This window comes from Balearica regulorum, chromosome 15 (genome assembly GCF_011004875.1).
Source record: "Balearica regulorum gibbericeps isolate bBalReg1 chromosome 15, bBalReg1.pri, whole genome shotgun sequence".
In the NCBI taxonomy this organism is placed as follows: domain Eukaryota; kingdom Metazoa; phylum Chordata; class Aves; order Gruiformes; family Gruidae; genus Balearica; species Balearica regulorum.
This window is the reverse complement of record NC_046198.1, coordinates 16,552,995-16,571,479: the sequence shown is the minus strand read 5'-3', so window position 1 is coordinate 16,571,479 and position 18,485 is coordinate 16,552,995. Positions and strand designations below refer to the sequence as shown.

The window sequence follows — 18,485 nt, the reverse complement described above, 5'->3', positions numbered from 1 at the left end:
CGTTCAGTGAATGCAAAACTTCTGTTACCAGTTGGATACTAATAGCAAAAGTCTTGGTCCTTTGATTCCTAAAATGTGAGAGCACTGAGACTGACCGGGAAGCTGAGAGACCAGCACCATAGTTCTGCCATGTCCCAGTAGGGTTCTCCTCGCTTAGTACTTTATAGTGCCTTAAAGTAGGTATTTTGCATTAAACCAGCCATTTTTTAATGTAGGAATAAAGTTGCTTATTCTAATGTGACTCAGCTGAGGCGTCTGTACTGCACATGGAAGTAGCAGTGCCAGTAAATCTCCTAATTATAATGGTAGAAGGTAAACCTGCTGGGTTTGGCCCTACGAATTTTCTGTATTGTGTGATCTGTAAGTTTATTTCCCACCAGGTCCATTGTCCCCCTCCTTTATTTTCCTTCTGATTCACTCAGTGGGTCATGGACTGCTTTTTGAAAGTGGAGACTAATACTTAGCAGTATCCTGGGGATTTAATTGCTTATAGGGGAATTCAAGTTGAAAAGCACTATTATGTACTAATAAAAACAATGGTTAATTCCATGCAAACATCTGCATTTTGCTTACATTAAAGTATTCTTTTGTTTAAAAATCTTTTTCCCCGATAAAAGGCTTTTTATCACTGAGAACCTTGAACTTGACTTAAAGCCAAGACTCTCTAAAGTTCTCACTTGTTTTAAAACATTACATTTCATGTTAAATATTTGTTGTATGCTATTTTTTATTGTTTCAAACCAGAATAAGTACCTCCAGAAAGTAATGTTTATTTAGGAGAAAAAGAAATATGTTTTTAAAGTCTTCTGGATAAATGTACTTTTTACTTTCAGAGTATGAAGCGGAACAGCCTCTATTTCCAGATGTTCCTGAATCAAAACGTGGATCTGTGAGTATAGGAAAAAATCTGCATAGGCCTGGTTTTAAATAACTAAATGGGAAAATTAGGAACCAGCAGCATAGACTCATTCATAAAATGAAAACAAAACTACATTTTGCAAACAGCTTTTATGAATCAACGAATGTAATATTCCAAATCATTGCTTTTATTTAAAGCTAAAATTAGATTACCAGCTGTGTTTGGTTTGTACATCTCACTGTCTTTGTGCTGCGACTGTCTGCTTCATAGGCAGGACTCTGAGGCATGCAAGGATCTCCTTTGGGTAGTATCGCAAGCAGACCGAGGGCTAAAATATGCAGGAGGGGGGAGCAGGCGCAGCGAAGGAGTTATGCCCCTATTTCACATATGGGATAGGTCACTTAGATGTGGCCGTTGAAAGTAGTGGGATTAAACCTGATCAAAGTTGTTTAAAGTCTAATTTTAACCAAATAAATTCAGTCTAGGAAGATTTTCTCGGCAAACATAAAAACTTAAGAAGTACAGACCTCTTTAAATCTTTCTCCCCAGCAGTTCTAGGAGCAGCAAAATTAATTTTTGAATCTTGCATATGTTAAAAAGGAATCTGTCAGTGGCCATTGACAGGCGGTGTATTGTAAATGTAGTGGCCTGATCCCACCACCTGCTTTTCAGTAGCACGTAAATCCAACTGAATTTCAAAATGAAACCGTTTAGATGAACAGTTTTCGTAACGTGTTTTCATAGCACCTTGTAATGGTGGTGCGTTCTTGGGGATGATAGGAGGTATCTGTGGCTCAGTGCCTGTTAGGAGTATTCTGCTGGCTCACTGTAACAGTCCCTGCACTCCAAAAAAACAAATGTTAAATTGTGGGCTATCTTTTTTCCTGATATCCATAATTGTTTCTGTATGGGGAACCTCAAGATTCTGATTTGCATCTGCTCTGAATTTGTCTGTTTGTGCTTTGTTTAGAAGGAAAGTTGCGGTTCTTTAAAAGATAAGTGTCAGGACTTCTGAACAATACAGAAACAAATCTATAAGCTTCTGAGTAGAAAAATGCTTTTTTGAAAAATGTTGCCAATGTTAATCTTCAAAGAATGACTATTTCTTATAATGGCTAAAATGTTTTTTTAAATTGTGGTATCTCACCATATTCTCTTGAAAGCAGTCATATACCTTCTGTTAGGTTGGGATGTTTTTATTGTGCTGCAAACTGCAGAATTTTTTAAAGTGTAATTCTTTCTTTTAAAGCGCTTGGAAAGTACTGAAATAATTTAATATTTGAATTAGAAATTATAATTCCATATTTTTTAAACCGACCTTATAAGTGATCCTATTTTTTTACAGTCTGATTGGGGTATTTATCTAGCTTACATTTATCTTGAACAGGTGTCTTTGGGAGCAGAAATATTGCAGCCATTCTCTATGGAGCAATTTTATTCAGCCCCTGCAGCTGATACCATAGCTGAGGCAGCCGCCTTTCCAGAGCCACCTGATCCAAAAACATGTAAGTAGGAGTATATTACCTTGAACCCTGCTGTCATTATGTTTCTTGCATTTGGCAAGGGTTTGACATTTGTTGATTTTAAAGTGTTAACAGCTACACCACCTTTTCTTAAGTGGAATTTGCACGATTAGTCCCCTGATGTGTAAATAGGGAGTCAGCTCGGCCACTTGGTCAAAGGAAGAAAGCTCAAATGGTGCATTACAAATCAGTAGCATTGTCTAGCTGTTCAGGTCATTCTGTTCTCTTCTGAATAAGTGACTTTTTATTTAGCCACTTAAATCAAAGGCAAGTGTTTCTTCCTCTAATTTAAATAATTCAAAATGAGGATCAATAGACTAAATAGACAACTGATTTTTGAAAACTGCTTTCAAAATATTATCTTTGCCTGTCTGATTGCAAATTAGACTGGAAACAAGTCTAAAGTTTTCTTCTTCCTTTTTTACCAATTTCTATACTTTATAAAATTTGCCAAGTAGCAGTGTATTTTTATTATGCATTTTAGCCCTCCTTTTTGTCTTCTCTTCCATTCGTTCTTGCTCATTAGGAATTCCTGTTGCTAGTCAGAAGCGGTGTTACCCTTGGCTTTTATATGTATAGTGTCCTTCCAGTTATGAACATTTTCTGGCAGTGTATGAGCCAATTAAAGGTACAAAGCACAGAATAAATTCAGTGTTTCAGCTGTGTTGCCAGAAGAGAACACTGCTATGACTTAATCTTTACTGACCACACCAAAACCTGAATACTCACTGAATGGCAGGCAGTTTTATTTTAAATCAAGGACAGCACTTCAGCTGATAAGCCACCCCTGCTTGTCTAGGATCCTAACAGGTTTGGTTTTCCTCACCTTTCTGAGGGAAGTGCTCTTATGGCTTCATACGGGGTCACGGTCCCTGTTCCCTCTGGCCCAGTGAACTGGAGTTTCTCTGCAGTGTCTTCGTCAGAAAGGGTAGAAGGCTCCTCCAGTTCACCCAGTTTATAAATTGATGGTGAAAAGTCCCGTTAGGGAAGGTGGAGATGTGGGGGAAAGCTGAGAAGGAAACAGAGCTTGAGAGTCTGTGTGAGCACATGGGAAGGATGGTAAGGAGACCTCATGTCAGGGCAGCGCAGTCAGACATCAGAGAGAGATGCCAATCCAGACAGCCCTCTTGAGGTGGAAAAATTGGGTATATGGAGTCATGTTCAAATTTCTGAAGGATCTAGCAAGTAGGAAGTAACTGTGGAAAGAAATCATAGGACCACTGAAATATAACCTTTGTTTTTTCCTCTGTCTAGAAATTCCTTTTTTTGACCAACCCTGTTACTGCAGATTGTGGTAGATACCAAAAGTGGTCTAGCTGTAACAGCTCTGAGTTCAGCGTAGGCTAATTTACTTTGCTTTCTGTCAGGGTAAATTAGTCCTCATTGCTTTTCATTTCCATGGCTAAAGTGCTTCTGGTGTCTGAGTTTACTCATTTAAAACAAAGCCTGACGTCTCTGAGGCACACTGTAGTTTGCAGTGTTGATGCACCCTTAGTTTGAAATTTACTCAAGTTGATGTGGTCTTTGCTGAAGAGAAGACAGATCTGTTGCTGTATCTGAACTGAATGAGTCTGTTTAGTTCAAGCTGTGATGGTATTGATAAAATGACTGATACTTAGTTTATCATATGTAATGTCTGTCTTTTTGTGAAATCTCAGTGATTACCTGTAAGTGATGGCTGTACTGTTTTGCTCAGGTTCTCCTCAAGACTACTTAGAGTATTACATATTTCCAGTACTCTTACCTGGATTGGCTGAACTCCTCCATCAAGCAGAGAAGGAAAAGTGTTTTGAGGTTAGTTTCCAGTTCAAATCATTGGCAGGAAGTTCCAGCCTTTTATTTCACAGACAGTATTTCTTTATTTGATCTTTTGCAAGAAAACCAACCACAATGATATGAAATAACGTATCATGAGTTGTTTTGGATCTGGTCTTGAATGTTGTTTTCTCCAGTAATTCAGAACAGATTGCGCACTGCACACACTTGATCATTATGGCAATCTCTAACTCACAACAAATTCTCCTTAAATAGCCGGTTGTATCTAGCCTAAGTAGTGTTGCGTTTTAGCAAAACAGGCTTCCTTTCAGATTAATACGCATCACTCATTTGAGAGTGATATGAAGATCTTGAATTTTACTTCATTACTCAATTATTTTTGCTGGTCTGGCATCCTAATAGAGGTGCATTTTGTGTTTCAGCTTTTTAACGTTCTGTGTCAATTCCATTTAATTGGAAAGCAGGGTATTCAGCATTAACGAGCTTATAAAAATTGTACATTTTAAACATAATTGTTTGTTACATATATTTATAAATTTGTTTTCAGTGTATGTGTGCGTAAACATATCTGGAGAGATAGTCCTCACTGTATATAGGGAATGCTTAAAAAAGCATTAGGACTGGTGCAAAAGAAAGCTTGTTGTATCACCATAGCCTAACTCACAGACCCCAGCAACAGATGAGGTACTGGGAGTAGTGGGGGTCTTACATCACTTCTACTATTTTCTCCAACCATGGTAGTAATTTTTTTTTCTCTTTCTTTCCTACTTTCTGCCTGTCATCCACACTTTGCAATGTAAAACTTCTCTATATTTTTATGCCTGCAGCTGAGCCTCCTCTGACTTGCAGCTTCATAATATAAAGAGCAATTCATATAAATGACAATGAAAATATCTCTTTTTTTCTAAACGATACACATCTGAGGAACACAATCTGTGCTCTTGGGGTTATAGGTGAAAATGATAGCCACATGAGGAGGACTTTGTGTTACTAGTAGGTTAGTAATCATCTTAGCTCTTGATCTACCTCCTCTCCAACTACTGACATTGACTTCCTGTTATAGGCGTGTGTATATATGATAACAGACATCGTGGAGCAATTTGTAAAAAATGACATATGCGCTATGTGCCACTGGCCTATAGATGCCTGGCACAGCCAAAATTACACAACGCTTACCATGCCTGAACGGACGCCCCAAACTTGCATTTCAAATCCAATTCTGTACATTTAATAACAGAAAGCTATTTCAATTTTTGCTTAGCTTTCACAAGATTTGTGTGTGTCTATAGGCTGATTGATTTATAGATGTGTGTATATCTATTTATAATCTGTGAGATTAATACAAGTGAAATAGGAACATGGTTCATTTACATGTCGTTATGGTAGGACATCTCTGTACATCATTCCTGCCATCACATTTACATTACCTACCCAAGAATAGATTGAACATATATATTATTCATAACACTTTTAATGAAATCTATATTGATTTTTTTTTTTTTAAAAGAAGCACATATCCTTTACCAGGAAAAAGTCATGTCTTACGACTGGCTTAAAATACAGTCCTTGATAGGTGTTGCATATATCTGAAGCCAATAAAGTAGCACTTAATACAAAAATATGAGAATTCTTAGAAGTATTTCAGTTTCAAACTCAGGACAAATCTAAGGTTACTTTGTCTATTTTTAATCTGAGAAATTTTCCAGAGCTTCAGTGGTATATAGATTAGAAAGTATCTGTTCTGAAAATGGATTTTGTGGGGATCTGTGTATTGCTTTATAGTAAAGTAATAAAACCAATTATTTTGTAATGTAAAGATGTGCTAATTTTTGTGAAGCTCAAAAAGACACTAAGGGATTTTTGTTCCCCCTGCTATTGGGAAACCAAGTTTAGGAAAGCAAGCTTATGTCAGATGATCATTTTCCACTGTGACATCATTTCTTCCTCCTTTTGAACAATAACTAGTAAAACAATAGCTCTTTATGCTTGCCATACAAATGAATATTTATGGTCTTTTCCATTACTGTCCAGGTGCTTGTACTTGGACATTCCATTTCCTTATCTGACTTAAATACGTAATTTCTAATTACATTTGTTTCATAAGAAATATGTTGTTCCATATGGATTTGGAGAAAAATAACCATGCTATAATTTGTATTAAAATGGTTAGTGCAATAACTGGAACTGATTTTTAGGATCAAAACCAGAGCCCTTAGAAACCCAGAGAAAGTTAGGGATAGGGAGAAAGGATCTTGTGATAAAACACACCAGAAGATAGCTTCAAAAAATAGGAGGAGAACAAAGAGTAGAAAGAATCATGGAATTCATGAGAAGGGGAGACGAACATGATTAATTGTGATTAAGCTAACTGAAATCATGAAGGATGAGAACAGAATGCCGGGTTTGAATTTTGGCTAGACATGAGTCATTAAAGCCTGTAAAGGGCAGCTATATAGAAGAAAACAGTGGAAGATAAATGGAAGAAGCCCTGGAAGAAAGGGAGGAATAACCGAATTGGCTGCAGTCAGTGTTGCATGAGTCTGGGACAAGAGAGAGGGAACTGTGAGGGGGGAATGAAGAGTGGGCTTGTGATGAGAGGGACTAAAGGTTTTCATGTTTTGAAGAGAATGAAGATGAATGAGAAAAGAATGAAAAATTGAGAGTTGTTTAGCAATTGAAATTGTGGTAAGAGAGCAGATCATGGGACCAACAGAGGAATTCAAGAAAAGACGCATCCATTTGTAGAATCAGATGGGAAAGTCAGGAAAGGGAGATGGTTATGCTGAAAGCAGTCATTTGTGTAGGAAAGAAATCTGCAAGATCTTATTTGGAAGGTGATACAGAAACATAACAACTTAAACACTTCATTTAAAATAGGCTCTCTTGCATTATGTACTGTGTATGAAAAATCTGAAAAGCAAAAACCTAGAAAAACCACCAGCTGCTGCATATATTTGCAGACTTCAAACTGACATAAATATGAGAACAGTCTGCAGAAGCTTCATTTTTAAATTAGAGATGAAAGAAATCTATTAGGTTGCCCAGTATATTCCCTTGCTGATTATTTTTTTCCCTACCATAAGTTCTCCTGTGCTTTATTCTATCTGCTGTCTAATGTCTCCAGGGGAAAGACTATTTTCTTAAATCTTGTCTCTCATGAGAACTGACTAATGCATTCATTTTTCAGCATTGAAACTGAACAATGTTTAAATGTTTTTATTAGCATAACTCTGCTTTTTCATTCTGGTTAGCAATCACAGAAAGAGGATGTTGTATTAGACTCTGTAATGGAATATATTATATTTAAAAGTATAATAGATCACGGAAAGTGAATGGAAGGTTTCCTTATGACTTTGCCATCTCCTGATCACCAGTATTTTTGCATTATTATTACCAAGCACATCATATACAAACTGAAAAATGGAAAATGAATTCTGACTATAAATAGTTTGTAAACACATCTGCAGGTTAGCAATGCACATTGTGCAGATATTTCCTGTGTTTGTCCTGATTCATGTAGCATAGGAGGGATGTGTCAAAGGCAGGTCAATTTATGTCATTATTTCCCTTCTATAAATGTTGGCTGCTGTGCAACTAATGATTTAATTCACTAGCAAAGTGAACTGTTTCCTGGCAAAAAAAAATAACAAAATAAAAAAATATTCAGCTTGACTGAATTCCTCCCTGATAAGTTCAGTGGATCTAACAAGGATAAAGCAAGATTAATTTGATTCCTTTGGTGATGAGTGTTGTGACAACACTGTTCTGATATTTTTTTCCTGTTGCAAAGGAAAAGCAATTTACTTAAAACAGATTAAATTACAACTGCTAGATTAAATTGAATTTTGTTGTCAAAGTATAGAATAATAAATTCTATATAAATAGTTCACTGAGTAATGGGACCCAGTTCATAATACTGTGATTGAGAATAGCTGTACAAAGATGATCGGACTCTGCTATTTGTTTTCAGATTCTGTTCAAGTCAGAATGTGTCCATTTAACATCTAAAATGACCCGTATAAAGCTCTCTGGTGAAGGTGGTGCTCTCTTAATGCTTAGGTGTTTGGCTTCTCGGAACAGTGTCTGGTATTAGTACGACAAGTGTGAAAATTCCTTAAGGAGATGTGTTTCTGCGCAGCCATGCACTCTAAAGGAGTGCTACATGAACCCCAAAGCTTTTGTTGTCATGAAACGGATCATAAAGGCACATGGGGTTCAGGACTGACAGTTGTTTTGCAATGTTCTCTTTTTCTGTTCTGCTTTTATTTTTTTAAAGAAGTTCTCTTTCTTCTCTGTGGGAATCAGACTTTATGTCTACCAAGGATAAGATTCACTTAGAAAATTAAAAGCTTTCCTGGGTATCATCTGGGAATGCCGTGCAGTCTAGCTCTAAACCTCACATTTGCCATCCCCCAGCTGCATGACTACCCTGAATTCTTCCCTGTGCAGTCAGCACCTCACGTAACGCTCCTCTTCCACTTCACCTCTGGCTGAAGTAATACAGACTCCCAAAGTATGCCACCGGCTAATACCCCAAATGGAAAGAATTATGCCACGCAGAGCATTTTTTTTTCTGCCTCTCTGTTCACATCCCCCAGTCTTTTTTGCATCATATTCTTGTAGCACAAGGAAAAACACAGACGGTGAGGATAATGCATAAAGTCATTCATCACGCTTTAAATTTCCAGTTACATATTTATTGTATTTTTCTTAGCAAGTGGCAGTAGTACCTTCATTTCTTACAGTTTAATCAAGACTCCAGCCTCCTTCCTGACATTTAGCGGTTTCACAAATGTGTTTGATGACCAGTGTGAATTATTTTCCTAAAAAGTAATAATTGCAGTTGAATCTCCCATTTGCCAGGGTATTACCTTCTGGTGGGAGCTAGGCTTTCTCTTAGCTAAATGGCTGCAGTTCTGATGAAGCACTCAGTGTCTCTGTTCTGCAGGAGCTTAATCTCTTTTGGTGTTCACTCTCTGGCTGTGTACATCTGTAACACATCTCATGTGAGAGGCGTGCAGAAGATACTAGTCCAGCTCTTCTGTTACTCTCACCAGAAGTCTACGTTATATTCTCCACATAATGGTTACTCCGTTTTGCAACAAGCAGGATAAGCACCTGTACTCATTTATATATTCACTCTATAAAGACGGAATGTGGAGAGGAAATCTCTAAGAAAAGGAAGGCCCTAATCAATTCTGTATTGTTCAAAATTCATGCTTTGAATTTTGAACTCAAACCGTATTTTACAGCATGCAGTGCTGTCCAGCTGAACAGGTACTGGCTGCTTGAGTCACTAAGGATTTTGCAAAATTCTCTTTGGTGGTGAAGAAGTCTTAGAACTGGGAGAAAAGGGCACAAATCTTTTGCTCCGAAGTGCCAGGTTTTGAACTTTTTACCCGATTCTCTTTAATTTCCATGCTATCTGTGATTGTGGATATACACGTGCGTTGTTTCTGCCTTCCTTTCTGGACTACCCACCAGCCGATTCTGTCTGAGCAGCCATACAATACTCCGCTGTGTGTCCTAAGTATTCACAACATCTTCAGCTGGTTCTGTGCAGGAGGAAACAATATGGCATCAATGTTCCTTCTGTGCCTTGGAAGTGATGAAGTATTTTAAGTATAATAAAGAACCTTGAGCAAAATGGCGAGTAATTTACAACGTATTTTCATATGTGAGTTCTGTTAATTTCTTTGCAATGAGATTGCCACTTAGAAAGAACACCATTCTGAGATATTTGTTACAGCTTTACTGCAGCAAATATCCAGAGAGGATATGTAGAATTTTCTCACTGATTTTTTGACTTGACTTGAAAGCATTCCATAACATTTCTAAAATTTTGGCTGAGCCACTGACTGTTGGCAGTAGCAATATTAAAGTAGACAGAGTAATGTACTGTATATTTTATTTAATAAAAGCAGTCAATTTAGCTTCTGTTCCTCTCCAGTAGTAAAAACATGTGACCAATCCAAAGATAATAAATAATTTGAAACTATCTTCTATCTTTAGAGAAAAAGGACCAAATTTATTGCCTGTGATTTCCTAACTGAGTGGTTATACAAGTAAGTTAATCATGGCTTTTGCTATTAATTATTCTCAATGATTCAAAGGCATTAATTTGCAAATAGAATTGCTACAGTTTAAATTAATATGAGTTGTTTTCTTTTTTTTTTTTTTTTGTTATCAGCAAGAACCCAAAGAGGAAAGATGAGTCATTCACAGAATTCTTTTCCATTCCTTTTGTTAACGACTGGCTAAAGGACCAGTAAGTTATTGCAGTACTTAGAGTAACCTTTTCTCCTTTTATGCTTTTTCCCCTGCTATTCCAAAAAAGTAATAGAGCTTCGATGCATTATAACTGTGCCCTCTAAATGCCCTTTACTGCGTGCAACAAAGAACTGTGTGATGCTTTCTTACTTGGTAGTGTATTTGTTACAAGGTATTTTGTACCAGAATTGTTCACAGAGAAATTAGTTTAGAATTCTTAAACATTTTAATTGTAGAGTGCAGGGCATTCAAATAGTCTGGTAGTATTATGAATATCTTTGTACTAAGGAGCAAAGTAGTGTTTTCAATGCTGCTTCCTACTATGGAAATCTTTGAGGCTATACAGTCTAGAAATTCTTCCTCTAACTGTAAGCAGCTGTTTTAACAATACCTGTAATAATCCTTGGCGTCAGGATGTATTTCTGCATTTCAGCAGACATTTATGACTTTGCATTTGAGAAATGAACACTTGTTTTGGCAGCCTCAATCGCATAGTCTTCATAATTCCTGTAGAACCAAGCGACACAGTAGTTCTGAAAGAAATGTTACTGTCCTTGAGACTGGATTTTGTTTTAAATGGTAGCTGTTGTATGAGAAAAGTAAAGTAATAGTCCACAGTGAGAGAATAAGAAAATTACAGAGGTCAGATTTTAAAGAAAATTTTCAATTTGAAAACTTGGAAGCTAGGTTGGTGGTCAGTGAAAACTTGGAGATTAATATCTTTGTAGATATGTTTACTTCATTACACTATGTAAGTAGAAACTGAGCTTTCTTGAACTCTTGTCACATGAAACTTAGAACCTTGAGTCACTGATCCAGCAAGAGGAAAGCTCCTTGATGTTCACAGGTCTTTGGAGAAAAGCTGGTGATTGTGGCATCTTTGACTATCTTAAAGGTAGTCATGTGGTCAAATTTGTGTAGGAAGTTTCTGAGGTAACAGATGGACATCTCTGGAGAGTGACCCATTTCATCTCAACTCCAATACCCGCAGGCACCTGCTGCTGCGTCGTACTGCCCAGCCGCTGTTGTTCAAACCTGCCACTGGTGGGACACTTCTAACAGTTTCCTTCTGTAGGTCACGAGGTCTGGTCAACAAGATTCCCGTTTAAGGGAATTTTGCACTTTGAAAACTGCAGTGAAGTTGTCCTACTCATTTCTTAGGCACGCTGAAGAGCCGTTGGTTAGTAAGGCAGTTTTGATACCACCAAATTGTGAGGATGGATATTTGTACCTAAGCTAAGTATCTGAGATCAGAGTTTTACAGACGTTTGATTCTCTTGGAAGTAAAGCTGACCTAAATGGTTCCCTGCTCTCTCCCGCTCTTCACCCCAGCCTGCTTGTAGGCAACCTCATATTGCCCTGTCTGCTTGGTAGGATGCTTGGTTATTCTGATCAGGGACCTCCTCTGAGTTAGAAATATCTCTGTCAAAATATCTGAGGAGGGTTTGTATAGCTATTTAAAATACAGATAATTTCTCCAATCTGGTTCACCTGAGAGCCTGACAAACCTTTGTATTGGCACAAACAAAGGATTCAAATGAAGGGCTCAGGGCAAGGTGAAGAGAACAAATGAGCTGGTAAGATATAGAGGTGGTGGCAGGAACTGCTTAAGTCAGCTTTGCCAACCAGAGAAATACACTGTGGAATCACAGCCTGAATGACTCATAGCTTCTGTTAGTACTTGTGCTGCTAAATAATGTAGTGACAGCTCCACAAGGACGCAGAAGTGTCAAAGTCCTACTTAAACTGGTACACAGTTGATCTTAAGTCCTATAAAGAAGTAGGCCTTTAAAAATAATTATTAAAATTATTTTTAAAAACAACTTTTTTGTGAACTTAACTTAAAATTACAGATTTCTTAACAAATATTGCTTATGAAGTAAGCATTCTTAGGGCAAAGTGAAAGATTGCAATATTAAATAAGAATGAAAATGAGAGAATTTATTCTTATGTCCTTCTAGATATGTCATAAATCATTTATTATTATATCCTTCCAGATATCACATTTAAAATGTAATCGATTCTATGCTTTTTATTGTCATTTCCATTTTTATTTGTAAAGGAGTTTTCATTTTTTAACAGGATTTATGAGTATGTAAGAGACAATATGCTAAAAAGCACTGGTCAAATTTTGATGAGAAACATCCTTATCCCAATTGTTTTGATGGCATAATAAATAAAAAGAAGTAAAAACTGTTGCTGCAAATTTAAGGGTAAACTCTTGCGTTGCTTTTTAAGTTACTTGCCCAAAGCATTCTGAGAGGTCTGTGAAATAGGAACACATTTCTATACTGTGTTAAAATAGGGTTTATCAGTGCAAAGTGGTCTTCATGCTTAAAAAAAAAAAAAAAAAAGTAAAACAAAAAACCCCAGAGGGATAAATTTTTGTTCTATCAGAGATCCAGATTTTTTAAATATATTCCATACCTGAGTATGACTTTTTTGGCGCTTCTCCAGCGCCTCCAGTTTTTCTTTGAAGCTCATTTTTCTTAAGAATAATCAAAGCCACAGTCTTATGAGCCTTGCTCTCTGTATGATGTGTTTCTAAATGAGATCTTGTAGCCCACTTGTCCTTTATAAGGAGACCCAAATGCTGCATTGGTTTCCAGAATTTTAAATGCAAACATTGTACCTTCAAAAGCTGGTTACTGTAGGTGAAGGAGCTTATGAAATTTGAATTTGTTTCCAGCTCTAGTATTTATGGTAATTGCTATAACATCAGTAAAGAAAAGCCTCAGTATAGTTACCTTGGCTTCCACTGGGTTCTGTATGTTGCCAGTAGCACTGACAAAATATTACATCCCTTGGGCATCCTTGACTCCCGAAGCAGATTTCCAAAGCAATAGAAGGAGCAGCCTCAAGACTGACTGGTAATCTCCATTTCACGTCCAGGAGAACACAAACCGTTTCTGTTGTCTTAAAGGACAGCTGTACCTTCCAGAGCCCGGGAAACTGGAGTTTTAACAAGGAATGAACAACAGTTTTTGGAAACTTGCTGAGAAACTCACTGATGTCCCTGTTCCTACATTCCAGACTGCTGATATAGCCAAGTAAAGTAAATAGAATTAGAGCCTTGAATGTTTTGTACTCCTATAAATGTGCTAATGAGCAACACAGTTGCCTTTTGTCAGCATTTTCCAGTGGTGTTTCTGGTTGAATAGCAGTGAAGCTCAATCGCAAGTAACCAAGCTGTACGTACGGAATCAGGGACAGGGAAAGAGTGATCTGTGTTTATGCCCTGATCCCCCTTCAGTTTTATTTTTCTGACATAGATAGGCTGAGTCTTTATTCTGAGTATCATGGGAGTATCATTATCCAACCTTCTTTAGCCTATTAATGAAAGAAAACAATTTTTTAAAAGTTCCACTGCTCTGAAAAATACCAATATTATAAAAGTCTACTGTCATGTGAGTTTAATAACATGACAGTACTGTTCAAGTTCACCTTCAGCCCTTACATTCAATGAAAGAAGATGGTATGTGGATCTAGGTTAGGAATAAGCATAAGTATTTGCCTGGCTGTTGAAGATCAGTCTTTGTAGGCATATTTACAGGGGGTACAGAAACTGAAGGTGTATTTTATAAAGAAACATTAATTCACAAGAATTTATTTATCTGCATTTTCTCATTTTCTATACAGAGGTCTTTACCTGATAGTTAGTTCAGAAGGACACGTTTCCTGCTTTAATCTGTCTGTGTGTACCAAAACCAATGTGCAGATACAGAGAAAATAAATTTATCATGGCTTTAATGAAGCAGACAGCGAGGATAAATATATAAATGTTTATAAATGATTCCTAAATCTGAAGTAGTGGCTTTTTGCCAAATATCTGTATATGCATATATATACACACACATATATATATACACATTGATTTGTTTTTCTCCCTCCCCCCAATATTTTAATTAGGGGAAATCTGCTGGTCTCAGCTGCCTTTACAGTTGACTTCACTGTCAGTTCTCAGATGGCCAATAGGGGTAATTTGGCACGGGTGACTGACTTCTTTCTTTCCATAATGTCCCCAGTTTTTACAGGCTTTGCTTTCTACACGCTGCTATATTTCACTGGTTTGTCTCAGAACCAGCCATGTTTAGAGTATATTAGATTTGCATTATGTTTTTTCTTTCATTTTCTTTAATAATTTGAGCTTTGATTATTTTTTCTTTTTTTTTTTTTTTTTTTTTTTTGGTGAGGGGTGTATGATAAGCAGTACATTTAATTGTAGTAACAAAAATCCAACAATTATGTCTGTATGGATGTTATTCTATGTGGATCCAAGTAAAGAATTGCCATTCCAGTAATGTGACAGAATTCAAGTTAACGAAGGAGAAATTTTTGACTTAAAAAACTACAACTGTGTGTTGGAAAATCGCACAAAGTTTCTGTATGAAATATTTATATTATGTAATGGTGGGTTTTGAGCTTTTATGGCTATAAATCTTGATGCAGTGTTGAAACTTGCCTTAATTCATGTAAAGATTGTCAAAATGGCAATGAGAAAATTGAAAACATGTTGGTGGTTTGTGACATCTTCCTCATGTTGCTGCTGGAGCACTAATTGGAGATTCTGTTTGCTGCTGTTAGTTTTTCCTGTTTACAGGATATGAGGTCTGACCTAAAGTACACAAACATAGATGGAAATTTCCCCAGGACTTTGGAATAGGTCCACGTTTGGTTTCCTTCAGTCCAGGACCACAAACGCTCTTCCAGACTACATAAATACTGATCCTACGAAAGAGAAAACTGAGGCAACGCTTTGTCACTTGCAAAATACACAGCAAGCATGCAAGCACAGAAGGAGGACTGGCCTTTACCATTCAAATGGTTAAGTCCTTCCCAAGTAGAGAGCATATTAAGAGGCAAGAAAACCACTATAATTTTCAGACAGAACATAAGACAAAAGATTCTTGCTTGGCATGGTCTCACTACTAAGACTTCTCGCTGTGCTTCCTCTAATTCCTCTCACACTCTGGTTACCCTTCGCCTGTTCTGCCTCATTCTCCTGACCGTGACGTGACTCTGCCTCCCCACTGCCCAACTTTCTCATGTTAGTTCCACACTGTCCTTTCTTTTTACCATGTCTTTTCTTCATTAGAAATGGGCAAATAAGTATATAGTGTGCATGTGTTAACAGTTGTATGCATATTATCACTGTGACCACTCTGATAATACTTCTGAGTGTATTTTTATAGTTTATTATGCTATAATACTTTGCATCTTTTTTTTGTGTGCGTGGTGGGGTGTTTTTGTTAGAATTGTGTCTGAGACAGAAATGAAACAGGAAATTTAACAGTAAAATGTTTTGTTTGTTCACAACCTAGAGCCTTTATGTTTGAGGATATTCAAAATACAAAGTGTATTTCAAAGACCAGCAAATGCAGAGAATGGAGGGGGGCAAAAGGAGTCAAAATACATTTTTTTTTATTCTTCATTTAGCTATTGACAGTACCAAGGAGCTTTTATTTGGAGAAGGTGATAGAGAAGAAGAGTTCAGACAGCAGGAGTCACACTTCAAAATGTCTGCTCGTTTGCAGTTCCTTCTTCAGAGGATTCAATTTGGTTATTCCCACATTCACAATCCTTCCAAAATGTACCCTCCACATAAAGCACAAAAAATTTTTTCTACATATTTTAAGGATTTTTTTTCTCCAAATACTTTTCTCTTATTCTAGTGTATTTAGCTTACTCCAAAAGAAAAGCAGTAGTTAGTAATTTCTTTCTGACTGTTGAATAGTTGCATTAATACTCACAATGGTACAAAGAAAGGTCTCAGTTCACAGCAGTTTGAGCTGTGAAAATGTTCCAGGGTATTTTTGTCAAGTGTCTGTGGGAATGTTTCCCTGTAAACCTGTGAGGCTCATTCAGTGATAGTGAAATATGTGATTAATTTATCTAATTGGTTTTAAATACCAGGTCAGATAAATCGGTTCTTCAGTGTCTGATTGTTTATGAACAATCTTTTTTCTGCTTTTTGGGTAAATGATCTTCATAGTATCTATAAGCAGAGATTTTTGAGGCATTTATTTTGAATTGAAACAATACTTTTTCATGGATAGGCAGGTAAGAAGAAGGACTTGAAGGCAGGTGCTGCTGTAGTATTTCTAGATTCTCTGAGTATGAATAAGAAATACTGAAATATGACAGAAAACTACTTTGAAAAAAGTCCAGAACAATTATTTTTTGCTAGTTCAGACCAGCATCTGATTTTTTGGAGTACTTTCCAAACCAAAGACTTTCTCAGAATCATTTTTTTAAGATTTACACAGATCACCGTGGTCATTTACTTGTATGTCTTATATTTATCTCTGTTCTTTGGTCTGTTCTTTTGTCTTTTAGTTTATGAATTTTGCGGTGACTGTGTCGTTGCCTGTGTTCATACATGATATAACTATTCAAGAACAATAACCATCACAGTCAAATGAAAGGTGAAGTGGTCGTGGCTGTTTGATATGGCAGCGGCTGTCGTACTGAAGCCTCCAGGCCTCCAGAAGCCTGATTCTTCTTGTTAGGGTTGCTTCAATATTTCTAGAGATGAGCGTTCTAAAAGCAGAGAGAAACCTGATCATCGTTGCCTGACTCCAGGTGGATATTGCACTGCCACCGCCCGCCCAGGCACCGATGCTCTCTGCGATGTGCACGGTGGTCCTGCCGGCAGCGAGCTGTAAGGCTCCTGGTTACGCCTGGTGCTTGTGGTACTGTTAGGGAATGCATTTGAATAAAGAGAGCAATTACAAAATCCAGAATTATACATAGTGAAAATTTTGCTTGATTAGATTTTTTCTTGTATTTCTTTCTCAAGGAAGGAATCAGACCTATTTGTAGGTTGGGAACTTAATGACAATTGGGGTTTCTGGATATTACTGTGTAAAAATACTGACTGTACACAGCGTCTGTCAGCGTGAGTGGGAACCCCGTAGGTTAGCTTGTCTGTCTTGGTGACAAGATAATGGAGGACCTTTTCCCCCTCATCTTGAGGGTTCAGTGAGAAAGCCAGGAAATCAGATACATGTCTTCAATAAGAGCCATTTTCAATATCTCACACATTTATTTAATGCAAGTCTGGTTTATATCTTCTGGGTGCCAAATTCCACCTGCATAATGTAATATAATTAGTATCTCACTTAATCAGGATCTGCACAGTTTTGCTCAGAAAGTAAGAAACATGTTTCTGGAATTTAACTTTCCTCTGGTCAGTGTCTGCTTTATTCAGATTTGGTAAAATAGAATACTTAAGAAAATCATTTTACCGATGCTCTTTTACAGGTGCACCTTATGTTAAACAATATATCTGATATATATGTCAAAATAGATATCAATATGTTTAATGTATGTGCATAATCGAAGACCAAATAAGCAGAACATTGTTAGCGTACATTTTACTGTCAGTTTTAATCTCCTTGGAGGCATACAGCTGTCTTCTGCCACAGATGACATATTCCCTCTTTTCCTAGTTCACTGCTGAGGGGTGATTGCCTCTGCTCAGATTCTATTTTTATTTGACCCGAAGCCAACTGAGTATATTCTCTCAGACAAAACTGGACCTGGCATGACTTCTCTTCTTTAGAGCTGCCCTGTTGAAATGATGGAGATTTGCCAGTGACTGTCCTACTGCAAATCAAGTCCTGTTCTTGCTTGATTTTTAGATCAGTTTCTCAAATTTAGTGTTGGATTATAAACTGGACATTTTTATAATTTGAAAATGAAAGCAAATGAATGCTAGAGTCAGCCTTGCAGGCTAGGAGAAATCTCAGTTTGTTCTTCGGAGAGGTACTCATTCGTAGAGACAGTTCAATGCCTTTGACATAACTGCTGTAAAATATGTAGGTCTGCCTGTGATTCTCCCACTCTAAGTTTTGGTTTTCAAAAAGATCAAAAATAGAACAAAGGATGCAAACCTATCAGCCAAACCAGCACAGTCCAACTTCATATTTTTAAGTCTGATTGTAAGAAGCCGTTAGCTCAGGAAGCCTTGCTTGTCCGGCACTTATGATTTCCCTTGAGCAGTAGAAATGCTAATTAATGTTCACAGAGCTAAAACTGTGTAGCTTAATGGAGAG

General features: G+C 37.1%; 1 protein-coding gene across 1 annotated transcript in view; it reads left to right on the top strand.

The window, feature by feature from the left end:
* The window catches only part of IQCK (IQ motif containing K), a 41,470-nt gene that overhangs the window by 660 nt on the left and 22,325 nt on the right, over positions 1 to 18,485 (top strand). Inside the window, exons 2-6 of the mRNA XM_075767421.1 lie at positions 834 to 889; positions 2,247 to 2,364; positions 4,079 to 4,176; positions 10,171 to 10,223; positions 10,349 to 10,426. Coding sequence (XP_075623536.1) covers positions 834 to 889; positions 2,247 to 2,364; positions 4,079 to 4,176; positions 10,171 to 10,223; positions 10,349 to 10,426 — 403 coding nt within the window. The remainder of the gene's footprint in view (positions 1 to 833; positions 890 to 2,246; positions 2,365 to 4,078; positions 4,177 to 10,170; positions 10,224 to 10,348; positions 10,427 to 18,485) is intronic.